We start from the raw sequence: 14,470 nt of genomic DNA on the forward strand, positions 1-14,470 counted from the left end.
GGTATCCTCCAGGAGACGAGACACACCTAACATGACATTACCCAGACGCCGCAAGTGTCTGTTCCAGTCGACGGGAAACGTTGGTTATTGCTACGCCACTTGTTGCTAACGCCCAGTCGCCGCTAGAGGCCATGCAGGATTCCCGGACGCTGACCAGCAGTTCGCAATGGCAAGACAATGTGAGTGAACGCCTCGTGGAGCAGGTATGCACGTTTCGACCTCTCTGGTCACTTTCCGCTGTTCCGTCTGCACAGAGCGGCCGGCGTGAAGAAAAAAGACTATACCACTCCCTTGGGACGGTCGATAGGTCGGTGTTGGCCTGCCTGCCAGCTAAGTCTGGCAGGGCGTACCGCACCAAGAGGGGTTACATCAACTATTTGCTAGCTTCATCCTCGGCTTCCCACCATGCGCCCCAGATAGAGCTTCTTGGCATCCTTCACCCGACTGCCTTCTTAATGCTTCGCGATGAACTAAATGCCTTCGGGATCGTCGCGACAACATTCGGTGAAAATCGTTGTAGACACATGGCCGACTATAAGTCGGGCTGCCAGAGAACTCCAGGCACATCCTGACTCGACACTTCTCAGGTTGAAAATTCGGCGGCGACCGCGGCGGCCCCATGGACCAGGCGGACCTCGGAGACAAGAACGACGATACTTTTGAGCCAGGCGCAAGCATTACGCCTAAGTAGATTACACAAGGAACGCAGAAGCGGGGTTGTTCCGCCCGCCTCAGCCAACTGAATCTCTAACAGACTGGCTGTCAGGATATCATCGCTCCAAGTTCCAACAACATCACCAATCTTTACGCCCTTTTGAAGCTAAGCATGGGGTCTCGGACTTGAATCGAAGCTGTGATTCGTAAAATCTTTGACAATTCCCCTGGCTTCCGTGCCGTGATTCGTCCTCATTACAGGGATCACGGGCGTCCAATTCCGTCACCACAACCACCACCACCACCTACAGTCACATCACCTAGCCACGCACTCATCCAGCAGCTGCTGTGCGGATCAGGGGATGGCCCTGGAGAGTCCCCGGAAGGCCGTTGGTATTCGCACATTTCACACTGGAGGTCCCCGGCTGGCCTCTCCACTTATAACCGTACCTTACCTGCCATTACGGATACAGCCCGGTTCTGACAGCTCAATTCACCTCACAATTGGAGCCATCTCCACCCCCAATCCCTTCTTTTTTTCGTCACCTTACTCGGGGCGTCGCGGACGACTTGATGAATGGGCATGGCGGTTGCATCCGATACGTCAATCGATTCTTGCCTGCCGGTGCCCAGCTGTCTACGTTCCTCCGTAATTCCTGAGCAAAAGATTGCGGCGGCAAGGCGTTGCTTTGATTGCAAAGTTTAGCTCAGTGTCCGTGTTGCCGGGTTCGCTGCCGGACGCTTTGCTTGATCCGGGAGCTGTGCGCCAGCAAATTCTATGTCAACCTCACTTTCCCAGACTGACTTGACGCTTCTGTATTAGCTCTGTCATTTTGTCGTTTTCTACGTTCAACTCTATTTCAACATCGACGATAACGCCAGCCTTTTCTCAATTGCCAGCCAGGTCGGGACTAATAGGCTCACGGGCACAGCAATACTTCCAGGCATGTGATTGACAAGTGTTTGCTTGCTACGCCGTTATTTGCTACGCCGCAACCGTTACTGTTATCTCTTGGTCATTTACCAACGAAGTGGTAACGAGGACCGCAAGCCAACTGAGTTCCCCTCCATTGATATGTACACAAGACGCCTCCCCCCAGAACCGACCGGGAAGCCTGTCAATAGCTCAAAGACCAGGAGAAAGGGGACAAAAGCCAAGATCATCCCCGAATCCCGGGCCCATCTTTGTTCTAATCTACTTTTGTCGTCACTCTCCGGGCCAGGCTGTCTCGGAGTCTGGAGCAAAGATCATTCGGGAGCTTATGGACTGGGGGGCTGCGAGGGCGTACCAAGTTTGCTTTACGAGTTCTCGGCCTGATTTGACGTGACCTCCGATGTCAACGGAGTTCGTTTCCTTTCAAAGCCGCATCAGCCATGGCTGTCTGAATTGTCGCGTCCAACGGCGATGAGATGTACATGACAGAGGAAAAGATCGTAAGAGGCCTTATCAGGACTCTTCAACCCGATGAATTCTTCCCTGGACACATTGGGAACAGTCGTAGACTATAGATTTAGATATTGCCAGGCTCACAAAGGTCTCTCACGTCACACAAACACCCAGCCAAATTGAGGGGATTTGGGCTAGTCATCGTCATGGTCATGGCTTCACCAGGGCCGCCTTTCCTGGAGCAACATGGCATTCAATGGGCCAGCATAAATGAAGATACCTTCACGAAGTCCATTAGGTTGAACCCAAATATCGGGGCGTGGCTTAGATCACCTTGATGATAAAGCCCCTTCATCGTAGTGTGAGCAACTACCTTGTCAGACGCCTGTGACGAGCTACTGCTACATGATGTGCTCTTGTTGTATCGATCACGTCTAACGAATGCCGTTCTACACCATGGCTATGTCTTCGGGTTTGATAATGTTGCAGGTGTCGCAATATCAAGATGTTCCAAAATTTTGCGATGCAGCCAGCTGGAAATAAAGTAACGATTGAGACTGGATTATTCTCAAGGCCTTTACGATGTTTCCGAGGATAGTATCAAGTAATCAAGAACACAGAGTCACAAAAATACGGTAACACAATAACGGAATGCGTGGCCTATTGTCCTCCTACTCCTTCTCTCACCCAGCGCCTTGTAAACAGCGGTCGAATCCGCATACTCTTCTGGCGTTACACAGCATCGGCGGTGACACAACAGCTTAAGCGGCTACCATACTTCTCTCTTCGAAGGTTCTCGCCCCTTGCCCCTTGCCCCTTCACTCGATTGTGGGAAAGGAAAACGCAACAGTAACCCAGCTCCGGCCGTTGGGTGCTCGACTACACACACCCACACCACCTCCTGGGTGACATCGGGAAGTGATGTGAGGAAAGCTCACCACCGACCAGGCCCCTACGTCCAGGCTCTCCTGCGAAAGAGATGGATGATTCGTCATTTTGCACAGTTCGGATTTCCACCTGCTTGACCTCCTCCCTCCCACACCATTTACACACCCCGGCTCTTAAACGGTGTATTAAGATCCGGCGCTCAAGGAGAGAAGTGTTGCCTGAGCGCTGGCGTCCAGCTTCAATTTCCATTGGGTCGCTGTTTTGAATCACGAAACGTATCTTTGTGTTTGGTTGTATCATGACACGGGTTTCTTCTTTCCCGTGCTTTACGGCTTTTTTTGATATGTTTCGAGGTCTCGAGGGGCCTATGCAGCGGCTGGATACGACTCTGACAGGCCCTTTTGCTGCATTCTTGTTGGGACCAATTCCACGTGCGGTGGTGAGATCAATATATAGGTGTGGTGTATTTGCAATAAGGCAAAAGACACTATTTCCGTGGACGATGCAGGCCAAGCTGGTGGATGATGACCAAAATGGGGTGGGTAGATTTGCTGATCTCCTTGGACATGGCCTAACTAAGCAGGGTGCGGAATCTTTATCTGGTCAGACTGTAATCATCAAGCATCTATGGCGAAAGAGGGGGAACGGGGGATGGGACGTGGCTGACGACTCGACCTAATACGGATGAAAATGCGGCGCATGAACGACACCATTCCTCTACGAAGCCCGCTTAGCATTGTGTTTTTCCTTTGCTCTCTCTTCCGGTGAAGATCTCTTCTTGATGCAATGACTCCACATGAACGCCAGATCTTTCCCTGTGTAGGTTGATGAATGTCTGCTCGTTCCCTATGAGCGATCCGAGTCAGCCTGCGGCTGCTGGTCGCCGAGAGGAGGGCGCGCGCGCGCGTGTGTGTATCTGATATGAAGTCCAGATCCAGGGCCGAGAATGGGAAATACGAATCGTGGCGGCCACCCGAGAGTCAAGTCATGACGGGTACATTATGGAATTGATATAGCCCAAGACACAGGGAGCTGAGATGGTGTGCACATTGACGATGACTGCTCCCATGAAAAGTGCTAAAGCTTGAAACACTGATACTCCCTCTCAGCTCCTAGCCGCACGTGAGATGATCGCACGCGTTTCTCCTGCTAGCCTCCGCAGAGAATGAAGAGGATGCCGACCGTTTCATGCTTACCTATGTCGCAAAGGCCACATGGTTATCGTGTGAGGCCACGGGACTCGTGTGTGTTGTGTATTATGCAGCAGTAGAGAGCTCGACTTCATGTACCCCTCCACCAGGCCGGACTCCGGTGTACCAAGTTCATAGACGCGTATAGTGCGCGATTGCAGTGCTGTCCCCAGACTGTGAGAAGAATCGAATGTCGCCAGCTGGCGATGTCTTGATGCGGCAGCCTAGTTCTTCTCTCGTGCTCGGACGACCCAAACTCTTCATTTGAAGATGGCCTGTAGTCTAATGTCACAATGATTAGACATGATGCTCGCTCTCCTTCTATCCCGATTACACGCCCTGGTCAAGTCCTCTGGTCACTCGAATTGACTACCCGCCCGGCTTATTTTCCACGGCCATCATCGGAAAACCCAATGCTCCTTTGGAAATCCTGTAGACAAGACTCTTATACGCAACAGTGCGGAGCAGCTGCGGCTGTGAACCAACCCTTGGTACTAAGCAGTATATTCCGTCCTAAAGGCTCTTGGTTCTACTAGATTAACTTTTCAACGTAGATTTGCGGCAAGTAGACCGTCTGAGGCTGTTTACAGACCGAATCCTGGTTCTGATGCTTCTGTATGCGGTATCGAGTCTACTCAGCTATGTCCACACTGCAGGAAACCAAATCAATGGTATCACCACGTTCGATGGACCAGGTACATTGGAGGTTGAAAATGACCAATAGCCCCCTGGTTATCAACAAGGCGACAAATATTCTCTCACACAGACTCACTATCCTTCACCGACTCGATTCCGTCGATAGTGCTTGACCATTCTTTGGTACGACAACCCCCGCCGATGGCTTCAAGGACCCTCCATGCCGAACTCAGGTAGCTCTCTCATCGGGGTCTGGACTGCATCGGGATCTGAACATGCAGCGCAGAAAGGCGTCTAGCCGCAGTCTATCAGAAGAATAGAGGAGGAGGGACAGCACTGTTCGGACGCCGGCAGATGTTGGCATGTCGTTTGTTTTCCGAGTTACGACGCATGCATCCCGTCGGTGGCGGGTAAATAACCCGGCAGCGTAGAAGAGAAGGAGAGAGCGTATGGGCCGTTTGTGATTCGGACTCGGGGTTCTTTTAGTCGAAAGCATGATAGGGAAAGGGGGTTACTCTAAGGCGGATTTTGGGCGTGTTGATGATCGACTCTGGAGATACCGACTGAGCTCAGTGGTCAGTTATCTTCTCCTAGAGAGTTTGGTTCATGGGTTCTGTCGCTTCAAAAGAGCGGAAAGCAAATGGGTTCACGACAGCGCGGTTCCTCTTGTTCTATTGACTTACATATGTAGTTGTACTCTCGGATATCTCTTATATGCCATCAATCTTTACCAAGCGTCCTTAACGGTAGCTGGATGAACAAAGAAGGACAAGTTATTCGAAGCTGAAGACCACATCCAGATTGCGAGTGAGAAAATGCAATATTGGTCTTACAAGTTGTCTGATGAGCCCAGAGATAGAAAGAGTAGTACGGAACCATGACGGGATGAAAGAAGCATCCCACTATGATATAGATTCCATGGGTACTGCCGTTATCTATTTGCCAATTTATTCACTATATGAGATGATAAATCCGAGATTCTTATAGAACGGATCAGAGCCTATCAGTGGTGAAAAGGGTGAAGAGGGTGTGCTAGGGTTTGTATAACATCTAAACAAAAAAGATCTGTTACGATGCTCAGATATCACCATCTTTGCCTGGATTCTTGAGGTATTGATTCTACTGAACTCAGCTTATTTTTCAATAATGAATTTGACGAGAATGTCCCTTAAGCTACGGCATTCATTATGGTGGTACGTTTGTGAGATTCAGCATGGATAATCACAGTTTTTATTCTCTGTGAGACCACTTACAACATCGCCAAACCAACACATCTCGGTCACCCAGTACAACTTTGGGTTAGATATTCGATACCTCTTCTGCGAGATACGACTCAGAGTACAGGCGTCCTTCGTTCTACAGTCGCGATCACTAGTATCTGTATGCGGCGTATCCTCCGTTGTGACAAAAAGGCCTTGGAGGAATCATCCTGTCCGGAGCGTTCGACACGACTCTTCATCATGCTAATGATAGTAGCCCATCGTTAAGTGTTTCACTAGGAACGTCAGTATCCTGATGATGCGATTGACGCTAAATTCAAAATACTCCAAGAGTCTCATCAAGTGGCTAGCTGGCCGGCGCGAATTAGAGAAAGCCTTCTCGTTTAGTCTGATCCTCACAAACGTCGCCTGGAGTCAGGAACACCCATAAAGACACAGACGCAGTAGAAGTGATCCGGAATGGTGATTGCCATATCCTCGCGCTCAAGGATCCCTCGAAGAGACGGCCCTTGACGAAAAGTCAAGACAGCTAACAAATCTGTCATCACAAGACCAAATGAGAAGATAGGATAAAACAATGCCAACATACGGCTCAATCCAAAATCTTTGGACCAACGCTCTGCCCAACCTGATCATCACGATCCATCCTACGAGTAGATTATCTTCACCAAAGGTAACAAACCAATCCAATGCCGTCGCATTCCCCAGCGGCCACCACAACACCCCCTCCATCAACCAATCCATCTACCCATCCTCAATCGTTCCACAACACTGTTGCCTCTCGCCCTCCCCTTCTCCACGCCCATTCGGCTTCCCTTCCCCGACAGCCCTAACCACCAACCGAGCAGCTCACCCAATCATCGTCCAAGCCCTTCACCGAGAGACCGTTGAGCCATCAATTGCCGCGTCTGCCCATCTCAGGTTGCACAAAAGAAAAAGTATTCCGCCTTCCCCTCCTCTCCAATTGTTATCTCCGCCAAGGAAATTCGTCGATGGAGGCGCGACAAGGGTGTGGGGAAAGGAGGGTGGGCAAGTCCAACACCCGACAACCTGCCTCTCGGGATGCGACGAAGAAGTGAGGCAAGTCAATGTTCTTGGGGAGGCAGTCTGCCGAATGAGTGAGTGATTGAGGGAGACAGCAGGGTAACGCGACCGGGAAGGGAACAAGACACACAACGGTCTACTATCGGTGTCGGACAACAGCGGCCTCGTCCAATGCAACCGCGAGAAGTGTCACATTGTACTATCGCGGTACAGTTCAAGTAGATGCAAAGTCTTTTCGAGTAAATCTACAGATGCCGATAATGCATTCCAATCCACGCTACCGCCCGCGCTCACTTCTCGCTCCGGGCTTTGCCCTTTACATTTTAGTTCAAAGAGGGAAAACAACTCGGTGTAGTTACACAATAGACTACACGGTCTTATTCTCTTGCCCCTCCGCCGCCGCCGCCGTCACCACTTTTTCATTCGCCGAAATTCTCTTAGATCGTCACACAAGCTGCTGTCCCCCGTCTTCGTCCTCTCTTCTACGAGGACTCCGAGGTGTCGAGACCGGCCTGCTTCACCAATCCGTGAAAGACACCCTGCTTCTTGATGAGCGCCTGCGGTGTGTCAAACTCCACCACCTCGCCCTTGTCTAGTACGACGACACGGTCGCTGTCGAGGATGGTGTTGATGCGGTGAGCGACGGTGATGATGGTACGGTTGGCAAACATTGGCGAACGAAGAGTGGTCTGCAGCATGGCGTCTGTCTCGACGTCGACAGCCGCGGTTGCCTCGTCCAGCACGAGGATGTTGGAAGGCGTCAGCATTGCACGGGCGAGCGACACGAGCTGCCGCTGACCTTGTGAGAGGTTGGAACCTAAGCACGAATGAGTCAGCACCACTATTCAAGTATGCGGCTTATCAATAGTCAAAGTCGGCAAAGCAACGAGAAAACATGGTAGGCAGAGGAAGAGGAGCTAGCACGAGACTTCGACTGCATGCGGGGAGATCATGCAGGGGACTCTTAACGAAGCGATGCATGCATGTGAAAGATGACGGTGCTGATGGATACTTTGAGTCCGACACAGCAACTCGACATCCGCCAAAGTCCCGTTGTACACAAGTGCAAAGAGCCGTGATAACTGATGTTGATGGCCCAAGACTAGAGCCGACAGAAAGCGGAAGAAAATCATAGGCCGTGACTCACCTCCTTCATTGACCTTTGCGTCTAGGCCGCCTTCCATGCTTGTAACGTGGTCCTTTAGTCGGGCGTGTTCTGTGATAGCGTTGCGCATTAGCTCCAATCTTTTGAAGGCGGAGGGGCAGAAGCACCCTCTCCTGAAGGCGTGTGCGGGGGATAGATGACAAAGGATCGGTGAGAGGGGAGGGGGCGCTGGTCGTCCGCTTGTATTACTTACCCAGTACGCTCCATAGCTCAGTGTCATCATGCACGTTGGCGGGATCCAAATTATCCCGGATGGTGCCCTCGAATAGCGCCGCATCCTGCGGAATAATGGCCAGTCTTCTGCGCAGGTCTAGCAACCCGATGGAAGATGTGTTGATCTGGTCAATACTGATGTGGCCAGCAGTCGGCTCGATGATGCGGAAAAGAGCGAGGGTCAACGAAGACTTGCCAGCTCCCGTCCGCCCAACTACGCCGATCTTTTCGTGAGTCTTGATATCCAAGTTGATGTTCTTCAGCACGTTGTCCAGGCCCTCGCGGTACCGAGTGCTGTAGTTCTTGAACTCAAGAGAGCCCTTGGATGGCCAGGCGACAGGCGGGCGATTGCTCTTGATGATTTCGGGAGCTTCACTTGGCAGGCGCGCATATTCGAGAACACGCTCAACTGACACAATGTTTGTCTCAACCTCGACGGTCTGGCGCACGATCCAATTGAGCGACGTTGTGATCTGCAGAGCGTAAGACATGGCAAGACCGACAAGACCAGGGCTCAAAGGAACGTGGTTCGCGACAGTGACAACGGCAAATCCGGCAGCCGCAAGAATGACGATACCACCAATGAACTCGAGACGGACCGCAAGCCAACGATTCGCGCTGATAGATGGGAAGTAGGCTTTGAGGTTGGCATCGACACGCCACTCGTTTTCCAGCTCAAACCTCTGCTGTTGGCGGTATGCTCGGATCGTCGAAATGCCTCCGAGTGATTCCTGGAAGTGGGCGTATACGGGACTTCGGGTTACGCTGTCAAGTCTCTTGAGCTCACGAGAAGTGCGCAGGTAGTACCGCTGGATCCAGTAGTAGATCAGAGTAATTGGAATGATGAGCGCGGCGAACGGAGGGGTCGTGATCGAAATGACAGCCAAAGTGAAGCCTGACCGAGCGGCATTGACAAAGAGCATGTTGAAGGTCCTGGCGAGGACCTCGTCGACTCTGTAAATGTCACTGGAGAATCTGTTGAGAATGCGACCAGTAGGTGTGGTGTCGAAGAATGACATGGGTGATCTGAAAATGGCGTTGGCCATCCGTTCATGCAGCTTCCTTGACGCCTCAATCGAGCAGAAAATCCACAGAATGAGAGTCTGGATGACGGTCAGGAGGGAAGAACCAATACCGAAGGCGAAGTAAATGCCGATGTAGTAGCCCACATTGTCGTTGGTGTGTGATTTTGCGTTTTGCTCTGACCATGTCTTGAGCCATACGGAGCCACCAATGTTGGCCGTTTGAGAAGCCAGCAGAGCACCCATGTAGATGGCGACAGCAATAATGTTGCTGTTTTTGGCATACTCAATGTACACATTCCACTTGACCTTTCCTTGCTCAATATGCTCCTTGGTTTGCTTGGACTTGCTGCCAGCGACTTCCTCATCAGTGAGCTTGCCCCGAGGTCCCCGGAAGCTGGCGGTACTAGCGCGGCGCAGCGTTGCCATGCTCGAAGATCGCTTCTTGTTCTTCACCGAAACGCCGGTCTTGATAGGTTCCATTTCAGGAAGCTGCTCCTGGGCCTCTTCCAACTCGGCCTTTTCTTGACTGCTGCCCTCGGCCTCGATGATTGTGGAGGTTTCGCTGCTGGAGCCGCTAGAGTTGGCCGAAGAAGAAGGGCCTGAATCTTGACCGGCAGTCTTAATGAGATCGTTCACCATGCCCTTCATTGCCACGAGTTGTTTGTACGTTCCACGCTCGGCAATCTCGCCATCTCTGATCATAGTGATGTAGCTGGCCTCCGTAAGCACGGCAATGGCGTTCGTGGCGAGGATTCGGGTCTTTGTGTTCAAAAGACCTCTGGGACCAAGAACATTCTCAATAATGTGTCTTCCAACATGGGAGTCTACAGCTGACAGGACATCGTCGAGGAGGTAGATGTCGGCTCTGGCGTAGACGGCGCGAGCCAAGGCCACGCGCGCCTTCTGTCCACCACTCAGGGAGATGCCTCTTTCGCCCACAACCGTCTCGTCGCCATCGGGAAGTTGGGCAAAGTCATCGACGAGAGCGCATGCCTTGATCGTCTTTTCGTAGAAATCCGGGTCGTATCTGTAGCCAAAGATGATGTTCTCCTTCACAGTTGCGTTGAGAATCCAAGCTCCCTGTGCGACATAGGCTGTGGTTCCGTGGACTTCAACTTGACCTCTGATTTTCCAAAGATCGCCCAGGATGCTCTGCAAGAATGATGACTTGCCAGCGCCAACTCTACCGACAACGCAGGAAAGTTCTCCCTTGTAGGCGGTGAAGTCAATGTCCTTCAGAGCCTCCTTGTCTTCATGACGGTTCCAGGAGAAGGTTCCGTTCCGGATGATGACTGTCTCCTCTCCCATCTCTTCCGGCGCTGGCTTGATCGTAATCGCATCGGGCTGGATCTCTTCGGCAGTAAGGAAGGAGGTCAAACGACCGACAGCAACACTCGCTTCCACAATAGAGGTAATGACCATGGGCAGAACCGCCAAGGGAAACGTGAGCAAGTTAAACAGAGCTAAGTCACAAGAGTCAGCGTTTAGCACTCAAAATAGGTGAACGGAACTTACCGAGCGCAGGGAAGACGATTTCGGTGGTCAGAGGCTTGTCCTGCGTCATAACAAACACGGCAAAGGTGGAACAAGATACAAAAAATGGAGCAGTACTCCATGTGAAGTTGGCGAAAGCTTGGGTTGCTCCAATCTTACGAAGATTCTTGAGCTCGAGATCGTTGCGAACGAAATTCAGCTTGTTCATGAACGCGGCACCCCAAGCGTAAAGCTTGATGCTCTTCATGTTGTTGATGATCTCGTTGATCAGGCGACTCCTCTTATCCTTGTTCTTCATTTGCTCCTTTTGCAAGTTTCTCATGATTCTGGCAATGAAACCATGCGCAGGCATCATGATAATCATGACACCAATACCAGCAAGCATTGACCAGCCAACCAATTGGTACAATGACACCATGCAGATAACAATCTGGAAGGGAGCAGACCAGACCTGCTGAGCAAATTGGGTCAGATCTTGTAGACGCTGGGCATCGACGGCCATGTAGTTCACGATATCGCCGGTCGACTTGGATGCGCGTCCCTCATTGGACAGTCTCATTGACTTCTTATAAATGGCCGATGCCAGACCACCCTTGATCCGCATACCGGTGACGAATGCTAGCTGGAAATATTGATGCTGGCGCGTGTTAGTGGAGCCTCGTCTTGCTAACTTTTACAATGGGGAACTCACGATCATGGAGGTTTGCAAAACGGCGCAAGCAAACATTGCCAAGGCGATTGAAGCACCCTTGATCGGAGGTTGCTCCTTCTCATCATTCTCAGTGTCGTACGAAGCTATGAATGCAATAAGATACTTCAAAAGTTGTGGCTGAAGATACTGCGTAACATCGTTAACAGCCTTGAAGAGCGCAGCTATGGCGTATGGACCACCGTACGCACGGAACATGGCCAGCCACAGAGACGGATTCTTGTGGTGCTTGAGCTCGTACTCCCAAGCTTTGTTGAACGCGTCACCAGTGTTCTTGGTCTGGTCTTTTTGAGCGAGCCCCCAAAGATCATCTTCAGTCAAGTATTGCTTGTATCCATAGCGCATCAGAGGAGTCATCCAGGAGAATGTCAACTGGGAGAATACTGTGGCGTATTCAATGGGACATTCTTCCTCGTCGATCAGAGCCTCGTATGCACTGACTTTCCTTGGCCATAACCACTCGACCAGGAATTCGGCCACAGAGAGGCCGAAGCCGACAGTGTAAGTGATGAAGTAGGCTGGGCTAGTCTCGTAGAGCTGCTGAGAGATCAAGGATCGGAGTTTGACTGAGTATGCAATCAAGAGAAAAAGCCAGTAGAAGAGGACGACGCCATTGGGGTTACGCAGGCGCGCATGCTCAAGCCATTGAATGGCAAAGATGACGCCCAGAGAAAGGATTGTCGCAGCCGTTGTCCAAAATCGGAAGTCGCCAAACCAAACATCGGGGTAATTGACGATTTGCAAAGCAAGTTGTACTGTTACGTTGGCAATGATCAATCCGAGGAGTGTCTGTGAGGGGCGGCTGGTCAGCTACGGACTGGATAAGAGAGCCCGCGAGAGAGCACTTACCTGCTTAACCCAAAAGTGCCAATCTTTAGGGGCATCGGAAGGTTTCCTGCGCTGGATGAGCCATACAATGGCCAGAGATCCAAAGACGAGACCAAACGCTGCCACAGAAGCGATCCAGACATCGATGAAGCAGGGTGTAAAGTCATATCGGATGGGGCTCAGCGGGCCCCAACCCTCTTCGTTACCGCATAGCGGTTGCTTGATCTCTGCAGTCGCAGAGAGATAATTGCTACCGAGCTGTCCCAGGCGATGGAATCCGGTGAACGAGCCTGTATGCAAGATGCGCTGCGGCGAGTAATCGGAGTAGTCCATGGCGATTGCTCTTCTGCGGTTTCCCCCAACCCGCCTGTTTAACGCATGCTAGACAGAAGTACTACTCGGAAGGGAAGTTGTCGGTCGGGCGTTCGTGGGGCCTCTCGTAGTAGGGTTGAAATTGGCTGATCGGAATTGTCGAGCAGCGCAATTAGACGTATACACTGGAAGAGGGATCAGGAAATTGTCACGGGGGCGACGTTGGCGACGTGGGAAAAGTTTTGAGGGCGGGCGACCGAGTCGGAGTAAACGCATGCGACGTACCGTGAAGTGGACGGGGGAGGTGCTCTGTGGTGGAGAGCCAGCTCGGTGTTGCTCTTGTGGTTCCAGAGTGCGAGTGACGCTGCTGCCCTCCCACTTCCGCTGCATGGTTTGTCAGCTTTGTGGACGCTGGGCCCTGGGGAAAGAAGCACCTGGCACCTCCCCGTCGCAGTCACTGGTGACTGGTCCATGTCTCACACCTTCGGGTTCGGAGAGCCAACCCGCGGCTTACCCAACCACAGGGCTCACCGTAGTTTAGCTCACGGAAAGGTGGGGAGCTATGACGACCTGCATTGCAGCCTTGTCCCGCATTCGGCTTTTTCGCGATACTTTTCCGGTACCTCCGATGCATGCACAACTCAGTGCTCGCAGAGCCATCACTCGCTAACGTCGTGGAGTAGTGTAGGAGACATGTTCCTTGTAAACGAGGGTCCCGCGTGTCAGCGTCTTGCATCTCAGTCTTTTCAGATAACACGCTCGGATAATTCAGTCCGGCACCAGGTGCCGCGTATTGCCGTATTTTGCGTGCACCGCTTACCGCATCCTGCCACGCCTTGCGTCCTTCGTCAGCAAAGAGGGTCCAATGCGATAACGGAGCAATCTTCGATGTAGGTAGGTATGGATCACAATGAATAATTGATGAGATGCATAACCTGAAGCACAGACGGCTTTTACCATAGGTAGTGCACCATAGCTCCGGTACCTTGCCTTACATAAGCAGGCTTTGGCAAGCTACCTACCTCAAGGTGTCACAACTCACAAGCCTTGTTTCCCCGGATGGCCAAGACAGAAACACATTGCGGGACGTTGCATGCAACATTGCTTTTCTTATTTCCCCGATCCGTGACATTCAGAGTTCGGTGAAACCTTTGACTCTGTAGTGTAGACAGCACCTTCGCGTTTATCGCGATGCGATGGTCGGGAGTTTCAATTGCCTCTGTTTCCCGCGACTCATGTACAACCATGAAACATTGAAATCGACATGGTTATCATGGACTTGAAATGCGGTGGCTGCTAACGGCCAGGCGCTCCCATCTGCCTGGCGTGTCAGAAAGCCACATTCCCACGCCACTACACGCTCTTCCGCCAGGCAGCTAATTTGCCTCCTGTGAACAAGTCTCTCTCGCCCCATTATGGTGAATCTGGAATCACAAGGTCAGCGCACATTGAATTGCAGTCTTTGCAACGGTGAAGCCAGAGAAGTGAATTACCATCCAGCTGGTCTCGGCTTCGGTTTCGATCTACACATTCAGTCAAAGACTGGTTCCAGAGCGGCAATGGAATCTAGAACCCGTTGCGGATCAAACATGTCTTACCCGTTTCGCGGCGTTTTCGCGGGGTAATTGACTGTCCGCAACCAGAAGTCCCAAGCTCTTACAGATTCTCGAAAAAAGGGCTGCCCCTATAGGCTGCCCCTATACCA

General features: G+C 51.7%; 1 protein-coding gene across 1 annotated transcript; it reads right to left on the reverse strand.

Annotated features, from left to right (window-relative positions):
* Window positions 1–7,501: 7,501 nt before the first annotated feature.
* YCF1 (ATP-binding cassette glutathione S-conjugate transporter ycf1) lies at window positions 7,502–12,786 on the reverse strand (the record flags this gene model as incomplete). Its single annotated transcript, XM_053196501.2, has 6 exons — window positions 7,502–7,836; window positions 8,167–8,235; window positions 8,378–10,885; window positions 10,938–11,553; window positions 11,608–12,414; window positions 12,475–12,786. The coding sequence occupies 6 exons, from the start codon at window positions 12,784–12,786 to the stop codon at window positions 7,502–7,504; spliced, it is 4,647 nt and encodes a 1,548-aa protein (XP_053046152.1).
* Between the last annotated feature and the right edge of the window lie 1,684 nt (window positions 12,787–14,470).

This window comes from Colletotrichum fioriniae (genome assembly GCF_027942845.1).
Source record: "Colletotrichum fioriniae strain IMI 355084 chromosome Unknown scaffold_9, whole genome shotgun sequence".
NCBI classification, from domain to species: domain Eukaryota; kingdom Fungi; phylum Ascomycota; class Sordariomycetes; order Glomerellales; family Glomerellaceae; genus Colletotrichum; species Colletotrichum fioriniae.